Consider the following 20,125-nt stretch of genomic DNA (forward strand, 5'->3'; position numbering starts at 1 on the left):
ACAGGCAGAATAAAAAAGCAGTACGTACCAGATTCATTGTAATAACGAGCCACAAACATGTCCACTGCTGAAATCCCAGTTTAGTTAGAGAGGTAAGGGTCCACAGAACAACATCCCAGCGAGCACTTTTAGTCCAGCGAAACAATAACGTTTTAATAAGGATGAATATTCCTTTGTTTACATTTCATTTCTTCAGGAGAGTTATTGTTCGCGTCCGTTATATAATAAATTACGCTCAAAAACAGCGTCTTGGTGGTAAAAAACAACACGGTGTTGTAGCATACAGTTTTACAAACAGAATGAGACCGTCCACGGAAAACAAAATTCTCAGATAAGTGCAATATAGTTTTTTTTATATGTATGTGTGTGTATTGTATGGGGAATGTGGCCGTATCTGCATCATTATCATATGTATGGACGCACATCAGCGTGTTCATTACCAACTCTATGACGGCTATCATTGTGATTCAATGATCAGCTATTATTGATCAGGGGAAGTCGTGGCCTAATGGTTAGGGAGTTGGACTCGTGATCCAAAGGTTGCGGGTTCGAGTCTCCGGCCGGCAGGAATTGTAGGTGGGGGTAGTGAATGTCCAGCGCTCTCTCCACCCTCAATACCACGACTGAGGTGCCCTTGAGCAAGGCACCGAACCCCCAACTGCTCCCCGGGCGCTGCAGCATAAAATGGCTGCCCACTGCTCCGGGTGTGTGTTCACGGTGTGTGTGTGTTCCCAAGGTGCACGCGTGATGGGTTAAATGCAGAGCACGAATTCCGAGTATGGGTCACCATACTTGGCTGAATGTCACTTCACTTATTGATTATATGGCCCATCTGTATGATTATCATCTGTATGGACGCACATCAGCGTGTGATTACTGACTGTATGACGATGTTTGCCAATATCAGTTTATGTCTGGCAATCAGAATATATACATACATACTATATACAAAGCATTTATTTTCTATTTTTTTCCTTTTTTATTACTCAAATAATTATTTTTGTATTTTTTAGTGCTCAAATAAATCACTTATATGATGTCTAAAATTCTGTCTATTATTTTATAATTGAAAACTATGCAGGAATATGTATAATGACTAAAATAGTTTGTATAATTCTGCAATACATTTGGTGGTTATTTTTCCTCAAACAGGGGGGTGGGAGGACTATAAATAGTTTCAGAAAAAATATAGCAGGCAGTGCCGTATCTACCATTGAGGACACCGAGGTCATGTCCTCGGTATTTTTTCCCGAAATTTCAAATTAGTCAATCCAGCAGTGATGATCAATGCCAAACACAGAACCCGGTCCGTGTCCGAATCCATATATGTCGTCTGTATTTTCTCCCAATTAAATTCACATTCTCCGTCTAATCTCTCAGGTGAAATCTCCGCCTCTATCTGTCTTTGCAGGCAGCGGCACTTGACGTCACGTTACCTAGGCTACAGATTCAGAGAGGCGGGAAAGCCGTATGTTTTTTCACGTAAGCTAGTACATCGATCGTAGTGTGGTCTTGAGCGAAATGCAGACATGAAGAGGAACTTGCATCAAACTAAATTAAGTTTTAAAAAGCCAACAACAGAAGGTTGGAAAGTAGGAGAGAAGGTGAGCCTGTGTGTGTCAGTGGCAGACTGTTCAGCACTGTCAAGCGCTAAGTTTCATTTGTCATTAGAATCCACTGATCTATAATAGAGAACTGGATAGCTCATGACGTCATAAAAGTGAAGCCACCGCACCGGTGTGTGTGTGTGTGTGTGGGGGGGTTAGAAAAAATGACCTCGGTATTTGAAAAATCCTGGCTATGGCCCTGAAGCAGGAATCTCATTTTTCATGGTATCTTCTTCAAATTTGAAATATAAACTCATGAGACGTGGCTTTCAATCCATTACTTTTCTGGATTGCTCCAGGATTATTTCACGTATTTGTATATGAAAAAAAAACATTCAGTGTGGAAAAAATATTTTTCAAGGCACGTCAGTGTCTATAACTTTTTATCTTTTTGAGCATTATCAACTCTGGATGATGGATAGTAAAGTCTAGAGTGTCTTCTTTCCAAAGATACCTAATTTGCTTGTGTAGCACACTTTGTCAGGAACTGTTACCGTTTTAATTTAGGTAGGTTATTTTCAACTTTGAGGTCCAAAATGGGGGGCGAAGGTTAACAGGTTATATATGATTGCTGTGATAGGTGTTGCATTTTCCATTTGAATTAATGATTCAATGACTCACTCGTAAATATGGGTTGAATCAGTGTTTTTGAACGAATCTCTTGAATGAATGATTCAATGAGAGACACATTTTTTAACAGTCAATTGTTGACACCTAGCAGTGTTGCCAACAACACGCTTGATCAACAAACTGCAGTTGGTCCAGAATGTAGCAGCTGGAGTCCTTGCTGGAACCGGGAGGTATGACCATGTTGGCCCGGTTCTGTCAACACTGCACTGGCTCCCTATCAAACATCGTATTGATTTTAAAGTCTTGTTTATTACTTATAAAGCCCTGAATGGCTTAGCTCCGCAGTACTTGAGCGAGCTCTTATCACAATATAGCCATTTTGTGTTTCTGTTTGGTCTCAGTATTGTTCTGCATTTATTACTCTCCTAGTTTTAGCTGCAATACGGATCCTGTTTCTTGTTTTCTAGTCTGTGTTTCCTGGATTTACCCTTGTCTCGCCGTTCGGACTCTGTTTGTACCTTATGTGGACTATTGCTCATATTTCCGGATTACCCCTGTTGTGAAGCCCTCTATATATTGTTCACCAATCAAAGACCCATGCTTGCCCATGTTTGCCTTGGATTATTCTTGTATCTTGTCTGTGCTATACCTGTGTGCTGATGTTTTGACCCTGCTTGTGTTTTTTGACCACGTCCTTGTTTAATAAAGTTTGCAAATGGATCCGCACATCTCACGTCTCGTTCGCCCCGTTACACAACCTAACACTGTTCGGGAGGCAGATACACTCCGTCAGTTTAAATATAGATTAAAGACACATTTCGTTAACCTGGTTTACACATGGCACACTAATACGCTTCTATTATTCAGGTCCGTTGGGGGATTGTTAGGCTGCATTGGTTGGATCAACCGGAACCGGGAACACTCCCCATGGCACACGATGTGCTCGTTGCATCGTGGGAAAAATGGCATCTGCGCTAGTGTTTGGCTGTTTCTTTCTTGTTCTGTTTCTCTGTCCATGTCCGGATCGGATGGTGGATCGGCGCCGGGAGATGATGTCTGTGGCCTTGATCGTCGGCGGAGGCTGGACACCTGGATGAGTCCCGGGGACATATCCCCAGTGGAGACCTCGACTTAAAATACAATAAATCTAAAAGTAAAACAAAATAACTAAAAATATAATAAAATACCTAACTACATAATACTATTATTCTTAGAAATTGCAACAATATAAAAATAGAAATATAATACATTTAACATTTTTATTAAAACAATAAGTAAACAATAAATAAACATTAATATCCTGGCCAGAGGAGAACTGCCCCCCCGACTGAGCCTGGTTTCTCCCAAGGTTTTTTTTCTCCATTCTGTCACAGAGGGAGTTGTGGTTCCTTGCCACTGTCACCTTTGGCTTGCTCAGTTGGGGACACTTAATTTCTAGCGATTATTGTCAATTTGATTTCACAGATGCTACTTAAACTAAACTGAGCTAGACAATGACATCTCTGAATTCAATAATGAAATGCCTTCAACTGAAAATTGAGTGTTTAATCTTATTATTATACATTACTGACACTATATCCTCCAATTTGATACTGTTAAGTGCTTTGACACAATATGTATTGTTAAAAGCGCTATATAAATAAAGGTGACTTGTCTTGACTTCTCAGACCCCCCTAGCAACTTTTTTCCAAAAAAGCAACTAGGGACAAATCTAGCTAATTCTTGGACAAACCATAGCTAATTACCATATTATATCGTCTAGTGACATTTAGCGACTTTTCAAACTGGCCTTAGCTAGAAGTTGGCAAGTGATGCAATCGACACAAACGTTATTTGAAGCACCAGTTACTTTAAAAAGATGACTTGCTCTATTTTGTTCGCTAAAATAGACATCAATGTTTATATCCGAACTATACATTTGCATCCCAGTATCTCTCTGATAATATGAATGTGTCATAATTTGGTTTCTGCCTAGTTTCCTGTTTTGCCCTTTTTTGGTATTTCCTGTTGTTTCCAGCCATTAGTTAATTCGTAATCATCATTTAGTCCTGTCACCTGTGCTTAATTATCTAGTTTGCTCTATTGTTTCCTGTTCCTGTCTTCGTCTAGTCTTAAAGTAATGTTGGATTTAATGCTGTGTATCCTGTGTTTTCCTCCGTTTCACTTATTAAAATATATTCTGCTTGCAATCCTCGTCCTTCTGCCTTCTTGGACAGCAACCGTTACAGAAGACTAGACCATTACCGAAGACGTGATCAACGTCCGCGATGTTGGAGTTAGTCGCCGTCGGTCACGGGGGATCACGCCGCCGTTCGCGACCCACCCAGACCCACAGTATCCGGGAGATCACGTCGCCGTTCGCGGCTCTCCCAAGCCCACGGTCCGTGGGCGATTTATTGCGCCCGCGACGAAGAGGATACCACCGAACATGGCGATGAACGTTCCGCCCGCGGCGAAGAGGATACCACCGAACATGGCGATGAACGTTCCGCCCGTGGCGAAGAGGATACCGCCGTACACGGTGATGAATGTTCCGCCCGCGGCGAAGAGGATACTGCCGCAGGAGGCGATGAACGTTACGCCGTCCGCGGCGAAGATGATTCCGCCGCCTACTATGGCTCACCCCGAGCCGCTGAGGGAGGAGGTTCAGGTGCCGGTAGGAGTGCTAATCGAATATGAGGGAATGTCCTGGACTCCAGTGTCTGCTCCTCGCCAGTGCCCTCCAATGTCTGCTCCTCGCAAGTGCCCTCCAGTTCCTGCTCCTCACAAGTGCCCTCCAGTGCCTGCTCCTCGCAAGTACCCTCACCCCAAGCCGCCGAAAGAGGATATTCAGGTGTCGGTAGGAGTACTAATAGTCTATGAGGGAATGTCTTGGACTCCAGTGCCTGCTCCTCGCCAGTGCCCTCCAGTGCCTTCTCCTCGCCAGTGCCCTCCAGTGCTGCTCCTCGCAAGTGCCTTCCAGTGCCTGCTCCTCGCAAGTGCCCTCTATAGTGCCTGCTCCTTGCAAGTACTCTCCTGTATCTCCGCTGGTTCCGCCCAGCTCTCCTGCGTCTCCTCTGTTTTCGCCTAGCTCTCCTGCATCTCCGCTGGTTCCGCCCAGCTCTCCTGTGTCCCCGCTGGTCCCCTACGGATCCGCACTCCCACAGTACCCCCCGAGAAGTCGCACTACCAGAGCGCCTCCGAGAGTCCTCGCTGCAAGAGCGCCCTCCTACGGCTCCGCTGGTCCCGTCCAGGTTTCCTTCGTCTCCGCTGGTTCTGTCCAGCTCCGCGCCTCCCGTGCGCCCTCAAGTGTCCGCGCTGCAAGAGCGCCCTCAAGTGGCCGTGCTGCAAGAGCGCCCCCAAGTGTCCGCTCCTCCAGAGCTTCCCACAGAGCCCGCTCCTCCAGAACTTCCCACAGAACCCGCTCCTCCAGTTTGGCCCCTTGAAGGGAATTTCCCCCAAAAAATTTTTGGGGGGGGCTATATTCCCCTGGCCTGCATGGCCCGGGTCTAGGACCAAGGCCACTGAGCTCCGTGATCCCCCCCCCCCCCCAACATATCTGTACTCTTCATATACCATCCTTTAGGAGCCCAGTCACTTCATGTGATATCTCAGGATACTTAGAAGTATTACAATTTTGATATGGAAATATAATATTATCTCCATTTTCAGTACTTCCACACTCCACATTATCTGCAATCATTCTGAAATCCTTTTGTGGTTGTGTCCACCAACAGCCCCTAAAAGAGGTTTTCTAATCCATTTTTTTCATCCAGCATGAGTGAACATAATAATGAGACTCTCTTTCTCTGCTGTGCAGAGATGAGTCATGTGTTCCCTAAATTAAATTCAATTGATTTTTAAATGACTCAGGCCGGGGCTGCAGACACTCTCAAAAAAGGTTAGCAGTTCAGAGTGCATTGTAATGTTCTGTTGTGGTGAAGGCAAGACTGCTCTCCATTTTTGCTTGGTGTTCTGGTACGAAAAAAGGAAGGATAATTAGAAAAAAGGAACCTCTGGCCACAGCAAGCAGAGTCATTTCTGAGCCAGATTCCACTCTAAACCTAGTTGATGGCTTTCTGTATTTTTTTGAATGATTACTTGCAATGCTGCTTAATGTCTGTGGAACACTGGGTATCATTCACTAAGCTTGGATACATACAAATTTGTGTTTGAAATCTGCAAATGTTTTCAGGTTTTTCTGAATAATAGTGCAGATATATCTGTATACTGCTGGCTAATGTGAGGTCTGTAAACTGGGTCTGTATAAAATATGTTTATTGTGTTTGAACTGGTCTCGAGGATGGCACACTTGGCATTGCATAGGGACCTGGTGAGAAAGCATCTGCAGAGAGCAGCATATGAGGATGTGTGGAGTATGTTTGACGAGAGTGACGAAAGCCTGTAAATGAAAGATTGTATGGAAAGCGTGTTTTATGCAAATGACTAACCTCATGTATGCACCATATTTAGAATACTCCAAATTCACTAACATTAGGATGAAGTTAAGAGCAAATTCATGTTAGTATGCATGTGTTGTGGATTAGGCGGAAATATTTTGTGAGAAGTCTGAATGTGCATTTAAATACAAATAATTTACAAATTTCTTAGTGAATGTGAACATAGATTCGATGTGTATACAGGAGTTCAAATTAACATAAATAGTATGTGTAATGGGGCGAACGAGACGAGAGACATGCAGATCCATCTGCAAAGCTTTATTCAAAGGCATGGTCATTAGTGTTGTTTTTCATGGCCTGTTTTAGTCAGAATTATCCATGACTATTTTCGTCTAGTTTTAGTTGATGAAAACTCATGACATTTAGTCTAGGTTTAGTCAATGAAAATTGGTCTAGAATAAGGTATGTTGTTGATGCCAAATTCAGTTCAGTGTGATTGCTATGTGAATGACAAAACTGGCTATAGTATTTGGCCAACAAGGGATGCTAGTACACATGGAGTCAGTCAGTATAAAATACACAGACACGCTAGTCACACACGTTTGTCTCAGTCATTGTCTCAGCTCCAGTGGCTAATGTTTAAAGCTAACGTTAAAATGAGACACATTAACCACAGCCTCATGAGTTGGCATGAGCTTTCTAAAATAGAAAGTGACGTTACGTTAATGTCTTGACTTACCTAAATTTCATTATGGAATGCCTTGAGATGTCTCTTAAGGTTTGTGGTGTTTTTTCCTGTGATTTTGTGGCCGCATTTCTACCCATCTTTTTCCACAACACATTCCGTTTTCTTTTCCACTTCTGTGTAATGAAAGTTTTTCCAAATGTCGTTTCTTCTTTTTCTCCCAAAGACGAACCCCGGCTGGCCGGCCATCGCCTTTCTCTTTGTCAGACTTAACTTTGATGGTTGTCATCTTCTAAATAATGCCGCGAGTTAGGCTTGAGGAAGTGACGTCGTCTGCGCAATGCGACCTGATGCAGCCCCTGAAGTGAGACACAGGAAAAATAAATACTAATACTGCAAAATAATAATAATAACGCAATCAAACGAGACAAAATAACGTTATAACATTTTGTGTGGTCTCATTTTGGTCAACGAAAATGAAGAGACATTTTAGCATAGTTTTTATTTTGTAAACCACATTTAGTCTCGTTTTTATTAGTCAACAATACTGCATTATACATTTAATTATAGTCATCGTCACATGACTAGCATTTACGTTGCGTCTCGTCTCGTTTTTGTCACGTGATAAAGGTTCGTTGATGATGATATTTAATCATAATTTTCATTGACGAAAGCAACACTAATGGTCATAACACAGGCATGTGTCAACAACAAGGTATAGCACAGACAAGATGAAAGAGTAATCCAAAGACATGCGTGGGTCAGTCAAAGGCAAACGTAATCCTGAGGGTGAGGCAAACGGGAAAACCACAAACAGGAAATATTTCAAGCGAGGTGCAAACACAGTCCGAAACAGCAAGGCAAAGGGATAATCCAAGAAAGGCTATAAAATTCAGGGCATGCAGAGATCAGACAAGACAAGATAACAGGCAAGGATCAAGACACAGGTAAACAGACTATGAACAAGACTAAACTAGACTTTGCAAACTAGGACAGGGAACTGGCTCTGTAAAGTAGCTATCGCAGACACAGTGATAAATGCTAAACAATACTCGGCGATCAGAAAGAGGAAGTACATGGCTTATAAAGTGTGTATGATTGGTTGCAGCTGTGTGTGTAATCAGTGAAATGGATGATGGGAAATGTAGTCCAGGGTGACGTGAAAGTCTGTGTAGTGAGAGAGTCAATATAATGGAAGAGCAACCTCTGTTGGCAATTGGACAGAAGTCCACGAACCGGATTCGTGACACTATGCTGAATTACTATGATGATTCATCTTCCCCATGTGATCTTTTCAGTCCATGTAAAACCAATTGTACAATGTGCCGTCATCATCAACAAAGATACACATATGTTGATAATTTGTTTTTTTAGAACATAAATATAAAAAACAGGCTAATGCAAGACAGCTAATGGGGCACATTAGCTACTGACAGGTAAATCACAAAGAGTTACTTCAACTTTAATAAATAATACAAATAATCTCTAATAGACCTTGAATATTACATGTTGATAACAAGCAATACAGAAGAGGTAAAGCTTCACGCTAATGTGGTTGATTTTATGCAACAGACTGCTGTGATTACAGCTGCCAAGAACCTTTAGGAGCTTCTAAGGACCTTTCAGAACTGTCAAGAACACTGTGTGGTCTCCAGAGAATACACAAGCTACACAATTTCATGGAGGAATGATGAATTAGTGCCTTGATTTCTCTTCTCTTCATTTTCAATTGGAGCAAGTGATTAGCATGGATGTGTCCAGTGCCTGATGTGTGATGCTTGCCCACTGACAGATGGCCTTTCATACCATGCAAGAGCTTGGTGCTCAGTTTCGTGCAGCACACAGATGCAGACGAGAATTGGGCTTTTGGAGGAGGAGGCAGTTATTTTAACTGAAAGAATGTCAAAGGTTTGGGGTCATTAATTTAACTTTTATTCAGAAAGGATTAATGATTAATGATTATTGATCAAAAGTGACAGTACATACTTACATTTGTTACGTTTTATAAAGACTTATATTATAAATAAATGCTGTTATTTTGAACTTTCTGTTTGCAATCACAGGAATAAAATACATTGTAAAATTGATTAAATAATAAACCGTTACAGTTAACAATAAATTATAGCAATGTTTCACAATACTTTTGTTGTTACTGCATTTGTGATCAAGTGCAGCCTTGGTGAGCATGAAAGACTACTTTCAAAAACATTACAAATACACACATACACACACACACGTTTGTTTTTGTGAAAAGTGGGGACATCCCATAGGCATAATGGTTTTTATACTGTACAAACTGTATGTGCCATCACTCTACACCAACCCTACACCTAATCTTAGCCCTCACAGGAAACTGTGCATTTTTACTTTCTCAAAAAAAAAAAAACTCACACTGTATGATTTATAAGCGTTTTGAAAAATGGGAACATGGGGCAATGTCCTCATAAGTCACCTTCTCCTTGTAACACCTATGTCATACCCATGTCATTATACAAATCTATGTCCTCATTTGTCACAAAAACGCACACGCGCACACACACACACACACACACACACACACACGTGAACACACACACATATGCAAATATGCATATATAATTTTATAATTATTTTTTCCTCTACCTGTCCTTATGGCTTTGTGTTGCATAATTAATAATCAGATTTTCTCTTTGACTAAACAGCAAATAAACATTGCGAAGAGACTAATTAAAAATGCATTGCATTGTGGTTTCGTACCTCATTAAGTTGACAATGTGCATAATGTAATGTGATGTACCATCCCATGGATTTACCTAATGCTATAGTTGTTCTGATCTATTGTGCCTGTTTAAATGTGTATAAAATGAATCCAGTAAATTTCATTTTGTGCATTATCTCAGAGTAGTTAACAACACAAGTGTGCAACTTATCTGTTACATCTATGCCGCCAACTCACTTTGTCATAAATGCCTTCTATATTGAATCTTTGTAGATTGAAATGAGTGTTCAGTGAGTCATCTTTACACTTGCCTTGGTATTTGACTTTGTCATTATACACTATTAAAATTATAGTTCGCCCATAGTTCAATAGTTCAACTCTCATCCTGTAACAATCAGTCAAAAGATATTTGAGTATCATTGGCATTTTTGATGTCAGAGCCTCAAGGTTCCAAGTTTTAGAATGTGCAAATTGTCAAAAAGATGCAGTTTGTTTCTCACACAAATGTATTGTTTGGCTTCAGGATATATGGAATATATTACACAAGCTTATGTGGACTTTATGAAACTTTTATGGTGCGAGCAGCCCCTGGTAAACTGTCTGCCTTTGTTGTATAGAAAAGAATAACTTGCATATTTACATATTCTTGTAATCATCATATTTTGTGTTCAAAGAAGAAGAAATTAAATCATGTGGGTTTGGAATTATAGGAAAGTGTGTAAATAATGACAGATGACCAAACTCTTTCACCTCCTTAGTGCAGAAACGCATGTCAGTCTCACAAAGTAAAGAATGTGACTTTGATCACATTGCTAGATAGAGATGAGAGAGTGTTAGCCTCACAATGAGATGCCAAGGGAAAATTTGATCATTTTCTTGCAACGAAAAGATCGCAAGTGTTTACATTATTGCTCCCTGTGGGAAGAGGAAATGCCAAACAAAGTACTCAACCTGGAGTTTCCTGTACGACATAACTCACTGTTTTACCAAGTTACGCCTTCCATTCTTGGTCATTCTGCAATAGCGTAATTGAACACCGTGATGACTATCATGTTTGTGAACAGGGTACGCAGAGGTATGCGTCGACAGGTAGAAAATATAGTCTATCATAGCCCTCGGACTAGGTATTTTATGGACCTATGCCTAATTAATAAACTAATGAATCAAATTGAAATAGTAAGTAATGTCATATTGTTATAATTAATTTTCACAAACAAAGCTTTTTTTTTTTTATGTCTAATTGGCATACACTTTACTCCCATCTACTTGTGGTTCATTATGTCAGGAGCTTTCTCCACAAACATAATTTATGTAAGATGCTACTTTAATGCACATCATTTCTAAGTTTTACTTATGAATTTTTAGTCACAAGCAATTTTCAGATATGCAGATTGTTGACACTCAATCAAACAACCTGAACCAGCTAATGTTGGAGCAGGGTTGGAACTGAAGTGTGCAGGATGGTAGATCATCAGGAGCATGGTTAGAATCTCTGCAATGAAATCAACCAGAAAATTAATTACATGGATAACAATGACACCGGTTCTGTAACATGTAACCTGTTGAGAACCAAGGGTCACACTTTATTTTAAGGTTCAATTCTTCCTTAACAAACCATTGACTATGACTTTTGTCTCAATAAACTCCCGATTTGCTGCTTATTAATAGTAAGGTAGTTTTTGTAAGTTTAGCTATTGAGTATTAGGGATGTAGAATATGTGCTTTAGAAGTACTAATAAACAGCCAATATGTTAATAACAGGCATATTGATAAGCAACTAGTTAATAGTGAGAATTGGTCCCTGTATTAAAGTGTTACCGAACCAAGGAAAACCTAATCCTTCCTCACACTTTAAGACGCTTCTAGTGATCTTCTAGCAAATCTAATGTAGGATTGTGTTCTGCTTTAGAATTGACAAGAACCGGTGTACAAGACAGCTGGAACAATACTGCATGTTAGGCTCAAAGTGTGAAACAATGTGTCATGCTGCTGCATTATAAAGAATGATGCCCTTTAACCCCAGCAGTAAACCTGATTCCCTTGACAGTCTTTAGTGATGCCCTTCCCATGAACTCCTAATATGGCTCGAGTGGAACAGAGCTGTGCACACATACACACACTGCTGGCCTGTGTGCCGCAAGCCATTGATGAAATATGTATACAGCTTTTATGAGACTCTGTGATCACTCCATCAGCAGGAAGAAAGGGAAGCTTCACTTATCACTTCCTGTCAAGACAGATGAAGGGATGTGTTGAGAGAAAGAGAGAAACGCTAGAACAAATGTTGTTGTTATTTAATTTTATTTATTTTTGTAAAAAAAAAAAAAATTCAGTAATTCAGAGCTATACTATATTTATTAACCTTTCTGTGTTTTATCACACAGGGTGATGAAGTTCTGACCGTCTTAAAGATGAAGGCTCAATGGCCGGCCTGGCAGCCCCTTAATGTGTAAGTAATTGTCATGTAGTGTGTGTACAGGTTTTATGTCCCTTTCTCTGTTGAAGGATATCTCATCAAAAAAACAAGATCTTTTTTTTTTCCCATATAGAGAGTACTTAAGCTCTTTACAAAGTTGAGTACTGCCTCTTTCTCCCCAGATAGCAACAACTGTGTTTGATGAAAAAACAGCTATGTGCTTAGAGCGCTCTGCTTTCTCTTTATTTAACATTTAAGTGATCTACATTGATCAATGCACCGAGAATCACTCAAGTACGAAGAATTTCAAATTTATAATACGCTATTCACCTCATCGGGTATATTTGGGTGCATTAGGACTTGAGAGTATACAGGAAATTGCTTTTGAATTGACTCAGAGTGTCATGAAATGCTCAGTATGAGGCAATAAGTGCTTGAGACCAGAGCTATAAATGTCTTTCCTCACACTGCATAAAAAACAGATGTTATCATTTTACTTTTTAACAGCAGTTCATGTCCAAAAAGCCTAAATGGGATACATGCTATTTCTTTATTTCTCTCTCTCTCTCTCCGTTTGTTGTCCTCTCATCTTCTCTGCTTGGTAGCTATATATTTAGAATAGCAGCTAATGCGTTCTCTGCTGTTGGAACTTTCCAGAAACCTTGAAAAGCTTGAGTTGAGTTGATTAGCAGTGCACTGACAGGCAGACAGTAAAATAATAGGTTGTCAATGAAAGCAAAGTCTCTAATTAGCTGCATGATTAGTTAAAGCATGTGTTTGTGTGTGTCTGTGTGTTCTGTCTCTTTTAAAGGGTGGAGTTGGATGATTTCATTTTTCTTAAGGGGTATACGGCTTTATAACAGGCTTTTCTTTCTTGTTAAGTGATAATGACACACATTTATGCTGACTTTTGCAGTTGCTATCATACAGCATATGTGTGTGCTTGTGACTGTCAGTTAAAATTAACTATGCCAGACATGCAGTGCTATTTTAAGATCGCTGGTTGTTATTTCAAAGCCATTTGTGTACACATCAAGCATAGTCTTATTATGGGATTCATGAAAAAGAATGAGGTTTTATGTCTATGAGTTAAGCAAAATGCAGATCTAATATATATACTATCATTGTTTTTTTTTTAAGAAAGTTCCAAAGAAATTATTCAACAAAGCCCAAATAAATAGATTTAATGTGAGCAGTAACTATGAAATTGTTAAAAAAAAAACAAACAAACCAAAAAAAGATTTTAAAAACGTTGTGTGTGTATGTTACGGGATCGTGGTTGTAGTAACACAAAACAAAAGAGCAGGAGAACAAAGTAGCATCAACTCACATTAATCCATGTATTCAACATTAAACTTAGGCAAAGACAAAGGGAGAACTGAGGACTTATAAAGGATCAAGAACAAAAGAGCAAGGAAGATGATTAATACAAAACAGGTGAATGGAATAAACGATGATTAACTAAACTAGGACAGGAAAAAACAAATAAGGGCAAACAGGAACTAAACGGAAACCGACACGTGACAGTGTATAGTGTATTCATGTGTGTGAATAATTTTCCAAAATGAATAAATAAATCTAACAACTCCAATTTATTTTAATGGTAGTGTATATGCATATTAATAAGCATACATACAAGCTTGCCTCCTGGCCTCTAAATTTTTTAATTCCAAAATGAGGAATTTTCCTCCATGGGAGCAAGTTAATGATATAGAAATAAGCAATATGATGGAATTTGGAAGGTCTTTTCTCATCTACTCGTTTGCCACAATACATTTCAATTAATGTATCAACATATCAAATCGTTTGATTACAAGTTTTGATTGATTGAAAGATACATTCACATAAATATAGAACATTCATAAACATGTTAATTACATCTGAGACAGTTGTAATTAAGAAATGTTTGACATAATCCTGCCAACCTGGTGTGAGCAACCCCATTGCATGAGCTTGCTATGCATCTCTCTTTTAACAGAAAATCTCAGAGGGGTTGACTTATCTCTGATAGCCATATTGAGCCAAAACAAAAGAAAGATGCATGTCTGAAATGGAGAGAAATAGAGGTTACAGAGACCTGCAGACAGAAATGTTACCAACGTGATCATAGTCTTCTTCATGTGTAAGTGAGATACAGATGTTATTGTCTGTATAGAAAAAGTGGTTTTAAAAAATGTTGGATTATTAAATGTAGCCCGGTATGAGAGATAGTGTCAACACCAGACACAGGATGAAAAGTATATAAAGGGGTACTTTATTCCAGACTGCACTTGAAACAGCACAGCATTAATTAAGCAAAATTTCAGGAAGTTAGAGTAGAAAGGTTTGTGTAAAGTGGTTGAAAACAATAAAGTTTGCTTTTCACATCAAAATGGGTCTCTCTATCTTTCTTGTTCTCAGTCACAACATTAAACGTATCAATCACAAAAACTGGGCTAGCTAACATAGACAACAGTAGCAGCCTCTCATTCTAGAAAACAAATACACAAATAATTAATACATTTGTCAGCACAGAAGACCAAGAAAAGGCTGCTTATGTTTTCATGCAAAATACATGGCAACGAAATTAGAAGTTACATTTGAGTATTTGCAATACCTTTCAAAAATGATTAAACAATTTAACACTTAGTCTTACACCAGCGCATAAACACTTGTACAACTTCAAAAATGAAATGAATGATATTCAAACTTACTTTTCATCACCACTCAATAACCTGTAAACGTTTTCACAGTGAATAACACACTCGATTTTTTTCCCTCTGCAAACAGTAAAATAAATAACACATTACTCTTCTTCAATATTTGGAACACAAGACTAATAAACACTTCTTGAAAATCAATTTAAAGTGAACAACACTCACTCTGATGTTTCACGCTCACGCCAGAAACACACTGAGGGTCTACACAGAGCACTCTTCTCCCCTCTTAATTAGACAAGATTACCACAAATCAAAAACACTGGTTCACATCAAATTATACACAAAATAATCTTTACATTACGCTGGTATTGATGATAGTTCATCACTTACGCTTCTAGAGAATTGTGTTGTTGGGATCTCCCCACACAGAGATGTGTCTCGACAGAAATCACCACCAATTACCACCAATCGACCCCATACACAGCCATCCGGCCAAGCAAACACTGAGGAGGACTTCACAAACTACTAAAAGTGCATATTTCTCACTATTTTTGTTATATCGTCGACTTTTTCTTGCCTTGATTCGACACAGCGTCCACATGAAACCACGTTGGAAAAAACGCGCTGCTCACAGACCACTCTCGCGACACTTCCAGACAGTGACGTTTCTTAAAGGGCCAGTGTAACATTCCATCCATGGATGAGAAATGCACTAAAACCTTTTATAGGTGCAGTTCACTTAACCCAGGCTTTGCTAACCAGTACGGTGATTGACTTTAGTAACTTTTGACCTGGTTACACTCTCCCCTGCTGATAGTCAACGTCCCCGGTGACTACCAACCCTAATCATCTTGCCCTCCTTGAAGCTGTCCTGTGGTATAGAGGACCATTCCAGCTAGCACCTGGGAGAGCACATCAGGACTAAAAGACACTGCATTACACGTCGACTTGGGCAATCGGTTCGGGTTACTATGCATTCCTGCAGTTGTCCTTTGTGTTCTACGCACAGCAGGACAAGGCACTTCCAGCTTATCACACCCTTTTCTTTCCTTTCTAGGTGCAGGCACTGGTCTCATCGCTGGATTCTCAGCAGGTAAGTGGACACTTTCTGTTTCTGGTTCCAGAGATACTGGCGTCACTCCCAGGGTTTCGTCAGGGGTCTCACTGCGCTCCAGTTCCGAGCAATAACCCCTCCTATCAGATTCCTCTGTCTGATCCTTGAAACGGTCTCTGTGCCCAGGAACTGGCTGTCTTTGACGCTCAGATGCTGGTGCTACTGTCAGTTTCTCCTTGAGACACGGAACTTCCTCCACTAGAACACACTCAGCCTCCAATGAGGTAATCTCTGACTCAGAATCTGGGGTAGGTACCTCCTCCACAGAAGTTTGACGACGCCTTGGCATGGGTACTGGGGCTGGATTATTGCAGGGTCTGAGGTTGGATCTGTGCACCCTCTTCACTGTACCTCCTTCAACGGGCTCCACGGTGTAGGTCGTCCCTTGAACCTCTAACACCTTGTACATTGTTGAAGACCACGCGTCCTGGATCTTGTTTCTTCCTAGTGGTCGGTGTCGTAGGTACACATGTTGTCCAATCCCTACAGCAGGGCAAAATACCTTCTCCTCATGCCGCTCTGCTCTCTCCACAGCCTTCCTTTCTGCATATTCCTTTGCTCGAACATGGGCATCTCGGAGGCGTTCCTGGTGTACTTTTAGCCAGTCAGGTTTGTCATCGGTTACAGGCTCCTGGCCCAACAGAGCATCAACTGGCAGATGCGGCTGGATCCCAAACAACAGATAGTACGGCGAGTACCCTGTGGATGAGTGTGGCGTCACATTGTATGCGTAGACGAGCTCTGATAAGTGTTCAGGCCACCTGCGCTTCCTTTCGGGTGGGAGGGACTTCAAAAGGTCATGAAGAGTTCTGTTGAACCTCTCGCATTGAGGATTGCCCTGGGGGTGATGCGGTGTCGTGCGCGTTTTCTTGACTCCATACAACTTGCAGAGCTCCGCAATCACAGCACTTTCAAAATTCCGGCCCTGATCAGAGTGCAAGCGTTGTGGCACTCCATATTTCAGGAACCATTCTCTGAGGAGGATCTTGGCAGTGGTCTCCGCCTTTTGATCACGGGTGGGAAATGCTTGACTGAACTTTGTGAACACATCCGTCACTACTAGAACATTTTCTCGCCCATCCGTAGCTGGTTCGAGAATTGTAAAGTCTACTGCTACAACCTCCAACGGCCGTGTGGCCAAGAATGAAGCCCAAGGTGCCTTAACTTTTGGTTGCGGCATCTTCGCCAACACGCATCGCTGACATCGCTTTACCCACCGTTCCACATCCTCATACATTCCTCCCCAGAAACATCTCTGTCTCAACAGGCCTAAGGTCCGCTCTATACCCTGATGACCCATCTTATCGTGAACATTCTTCAAGACTTGATCTGTCAAACAGGTAGGTAACAACAACTGATGACATTCTCCAGTATGGACATCATTGATCACACGGTATAACAGACCATCCTTTTCACTTATCTTTGGCCACTGCTTCAGCAGGGATCGCACGGCTCTGGGCAAGCCCATCCTCTCTTGCTTGGTAGGTTTCTTTTTCCTGCTCCAGAACTTCCAAAACACACTGAGTGTTGGGTCAGACTCCTGGAACTGACAAAGTTCCGACTTTGAATACCCAGGCAGAGTGGGGGTATTCTCACACTCGATATCCTCCTCTCCTGCAGAGGTTGCCTGTAACTGCCTAACTTTGCGGCACTCAACTCCTGCTACTAACAGGTCTGGTCCCAGAGCTGTTCCTGTCCTGAGCAAGTTACAGATCGCCACACAGCCATCATACTCGGCGTCTTCGCTTGCAGAGTACGGTTCCTCAGATCCTGGTCTCCTCGAAAGAGCATCAGCAGCAGTGTTACACCGTCCAGGACGGTACTTGACTTCAAAATCAAACACAGCGAGCTGAGCAGCCCAGCGTTGTTCAATGGCTCCCAATTTGGCAGTCCCGAGGTGGCAGAGGGGGTTGTTGTCCGTTATGACAGTGAGTTTGGACCCCAGCAGATAACTTCGGAACTTTTCGGTGACCGCCCACTTCAACGCTAACAGTTCCAGCTTCATGCTGCTGTAATTTTTATCATTTCTCTCAGCCCCTCTCAACCTTCTACTGGCATAAGCAACCACAGTCTTCTTACCATTTTGATGCTGATACAAGACCGCTCCCAACCCCTGGTTGCTTGCATCAGTCTCAATCACAAAGGGAAGTGTGAAATCAGCATAACCGAGCGTGGGTGCACTGGTAAGTCTGTCTTTAAGATGTTCAAATGCTGTTTGACACTGAGAAGTCCAAACACTCTTATACAGCTGAACTGCCTTGACGTGGCTTGTCTCTCTTAGGCATACGTTCACCACATCATGCAAAGGTCCGGCTATCTGTGAGAAACCCTCGATGAATCTCCGGTAATAACTACAAAACCCCAAGAACGATCGGAGTTCCTTGAGAGTACTGGGAACTGGCCACTCCCGAACTGCACTTATTTTATCGGGGTCTGTACTCACTCCTTGGGGTGAGACTTGATGGCCCAGGAATCTCACTTCAGGCTGTAGGAAATGACATTTCTCTATTTTAATCTTCAGTCCAGTTTCCCTTAACCTTCCAAACACAGTTTCCAGTCGCACCAGGTGTGTGTGAAAGGTGGACGAGTACACCAACAAGTCATCCAAGTAGATGAGCACAATCTGGAACACCAAGTCACTCATAACGGCCTGCATGAGCCTCTGGAATGTTGCAGGCGCATTGCATAGCCCGAAAGGCATCCGCCGGTATTCATATAGGCCAAACGGTGTGGTAAATGCCGTCTTCGGTCTGTCCTTTTCATGGACCGCCACTTGATGGTAACCGCTAGCAAGGTCTATTGTTGAGAAAACTTGTGCTCCGCCCAACGCATCCAAGTTCTCATCAATGCGCGGCAATGGAAAAGCGTCACGCTTAGTCTTCGAGTTTAGTCTCCTATAATCCACGCACAGCCTCAGACTTCCATCAGCCTTGCGCACCAGAACGATGGGTGAAGCATAGGAACTCGAGCTTTCCTGGATGACACCCTTCCGGAGTAAACCCAAGATATGCTCTTTGACCTCCTCAAACTGGGTCGGCGGTATCCTGCGATATGGCTGAGCTACGGGAGTATCATCTGTCAAGTGGATTTCATGCTTCACCCGATCTGTATATCCCAGGTCTTCATCACGGACTGCAAACACATCTGCATACTCCAAAAGTAGCACTCCAAGCCTTGCTTGCTGTTCCGGTGTACCTCCTATATGCAGTCTACTCAACAGATTACTTAGGTCAGTACCAGACTCTGGTTTATCCTTCTCATCGACTCTCACTTCTTCGTGGTCAGCAGAGATACGCTGAAATCTCACCTGACAAGCTTCACTCTCAACACACTGACAGGGGGTAAGTATTCCAAGCGGAACTTTAGGTGGCAGCCAGACATCTTCTTGGGAGAGGTTGACCACTTGAACTGGAAACACTTGACTTCCAGACGACACTAAGGTGGGCATGGGGATCAATCCGCCTGGTAATGGGGTGCTTCCTGGTTCCAGCAATAGCCAAGGACTGGCATCAGGGACTCTCTTATTTACTCTGGCATAAATGATGGCTACAGAGGATGCTGGAATATGGGTTTTGCCTTTGCCCCGACAACTAACTCTGGCTGTTGACATTGTCTTCCCCCGTTCATCTTCCTGTACACGAGTGAAGGCTTCTCGCCACACAGAGTCCAACTTTCCTCCTAATGTGGTGTCAAACTCCGTCAGGGCTAACTCTCTGCATCTCTGGGTGATATTCATGCCTATGATACCGGGTGGAGTTGGGTCCGGCTCGGCAGCATCTACATCTCGGACTATCAGAAAACCACACTCCGGTATAGTTAGCCCCATCACTTGGATGTCCAATTCAACATATCCCAGGTACGGCAGGGGTAACTTGTTCGCTGCAGTAATTCTTAGCCACTTAGAGGTGCAATGAAGGTCCCCGTCCTCTCCGTGTAGGTTTTCTCTGAAGAAGCTTTCTGTTAGGGTACTCACATTACTTCCTGTGTCTAACAGACATCTCACTGGAACACCACCAA

At 41.8% G+C, this 20,125-nt stretch overlaps 1 protein-coding gene across 1 annotated transcript in view; it reads left to right on the forward strand.

Moving 5' to 3' along the window:
* Positions 1-20,125, forward strand: part of spon1a (spondin 1a) — a 177,947-nt gene that overhangs the window by 131,873 nt on the left and 25,949 nt on the right. The window contains exon 7 of the mRNA XM_079373502.1: positions 12,324-12,388. Within this exon, the coding sequence (XP_079229628.1) occupies positions 12,324-12,388 (65 nt within the window). The remainder of the gene's footprint in view (positions 1-12,323; positions 12,389-20,125) is intronic.

This window comes from Barbus barbus, assembly GCF_936440315.1.
Source record: "Barbus barbus genome assembly, chromosome: 23".
NCBI lineage: Eukaryota > Metazoa > Chordata > Actinopteri > Cypriniformes > Cyprinidae > Barbus > Barbus barbus.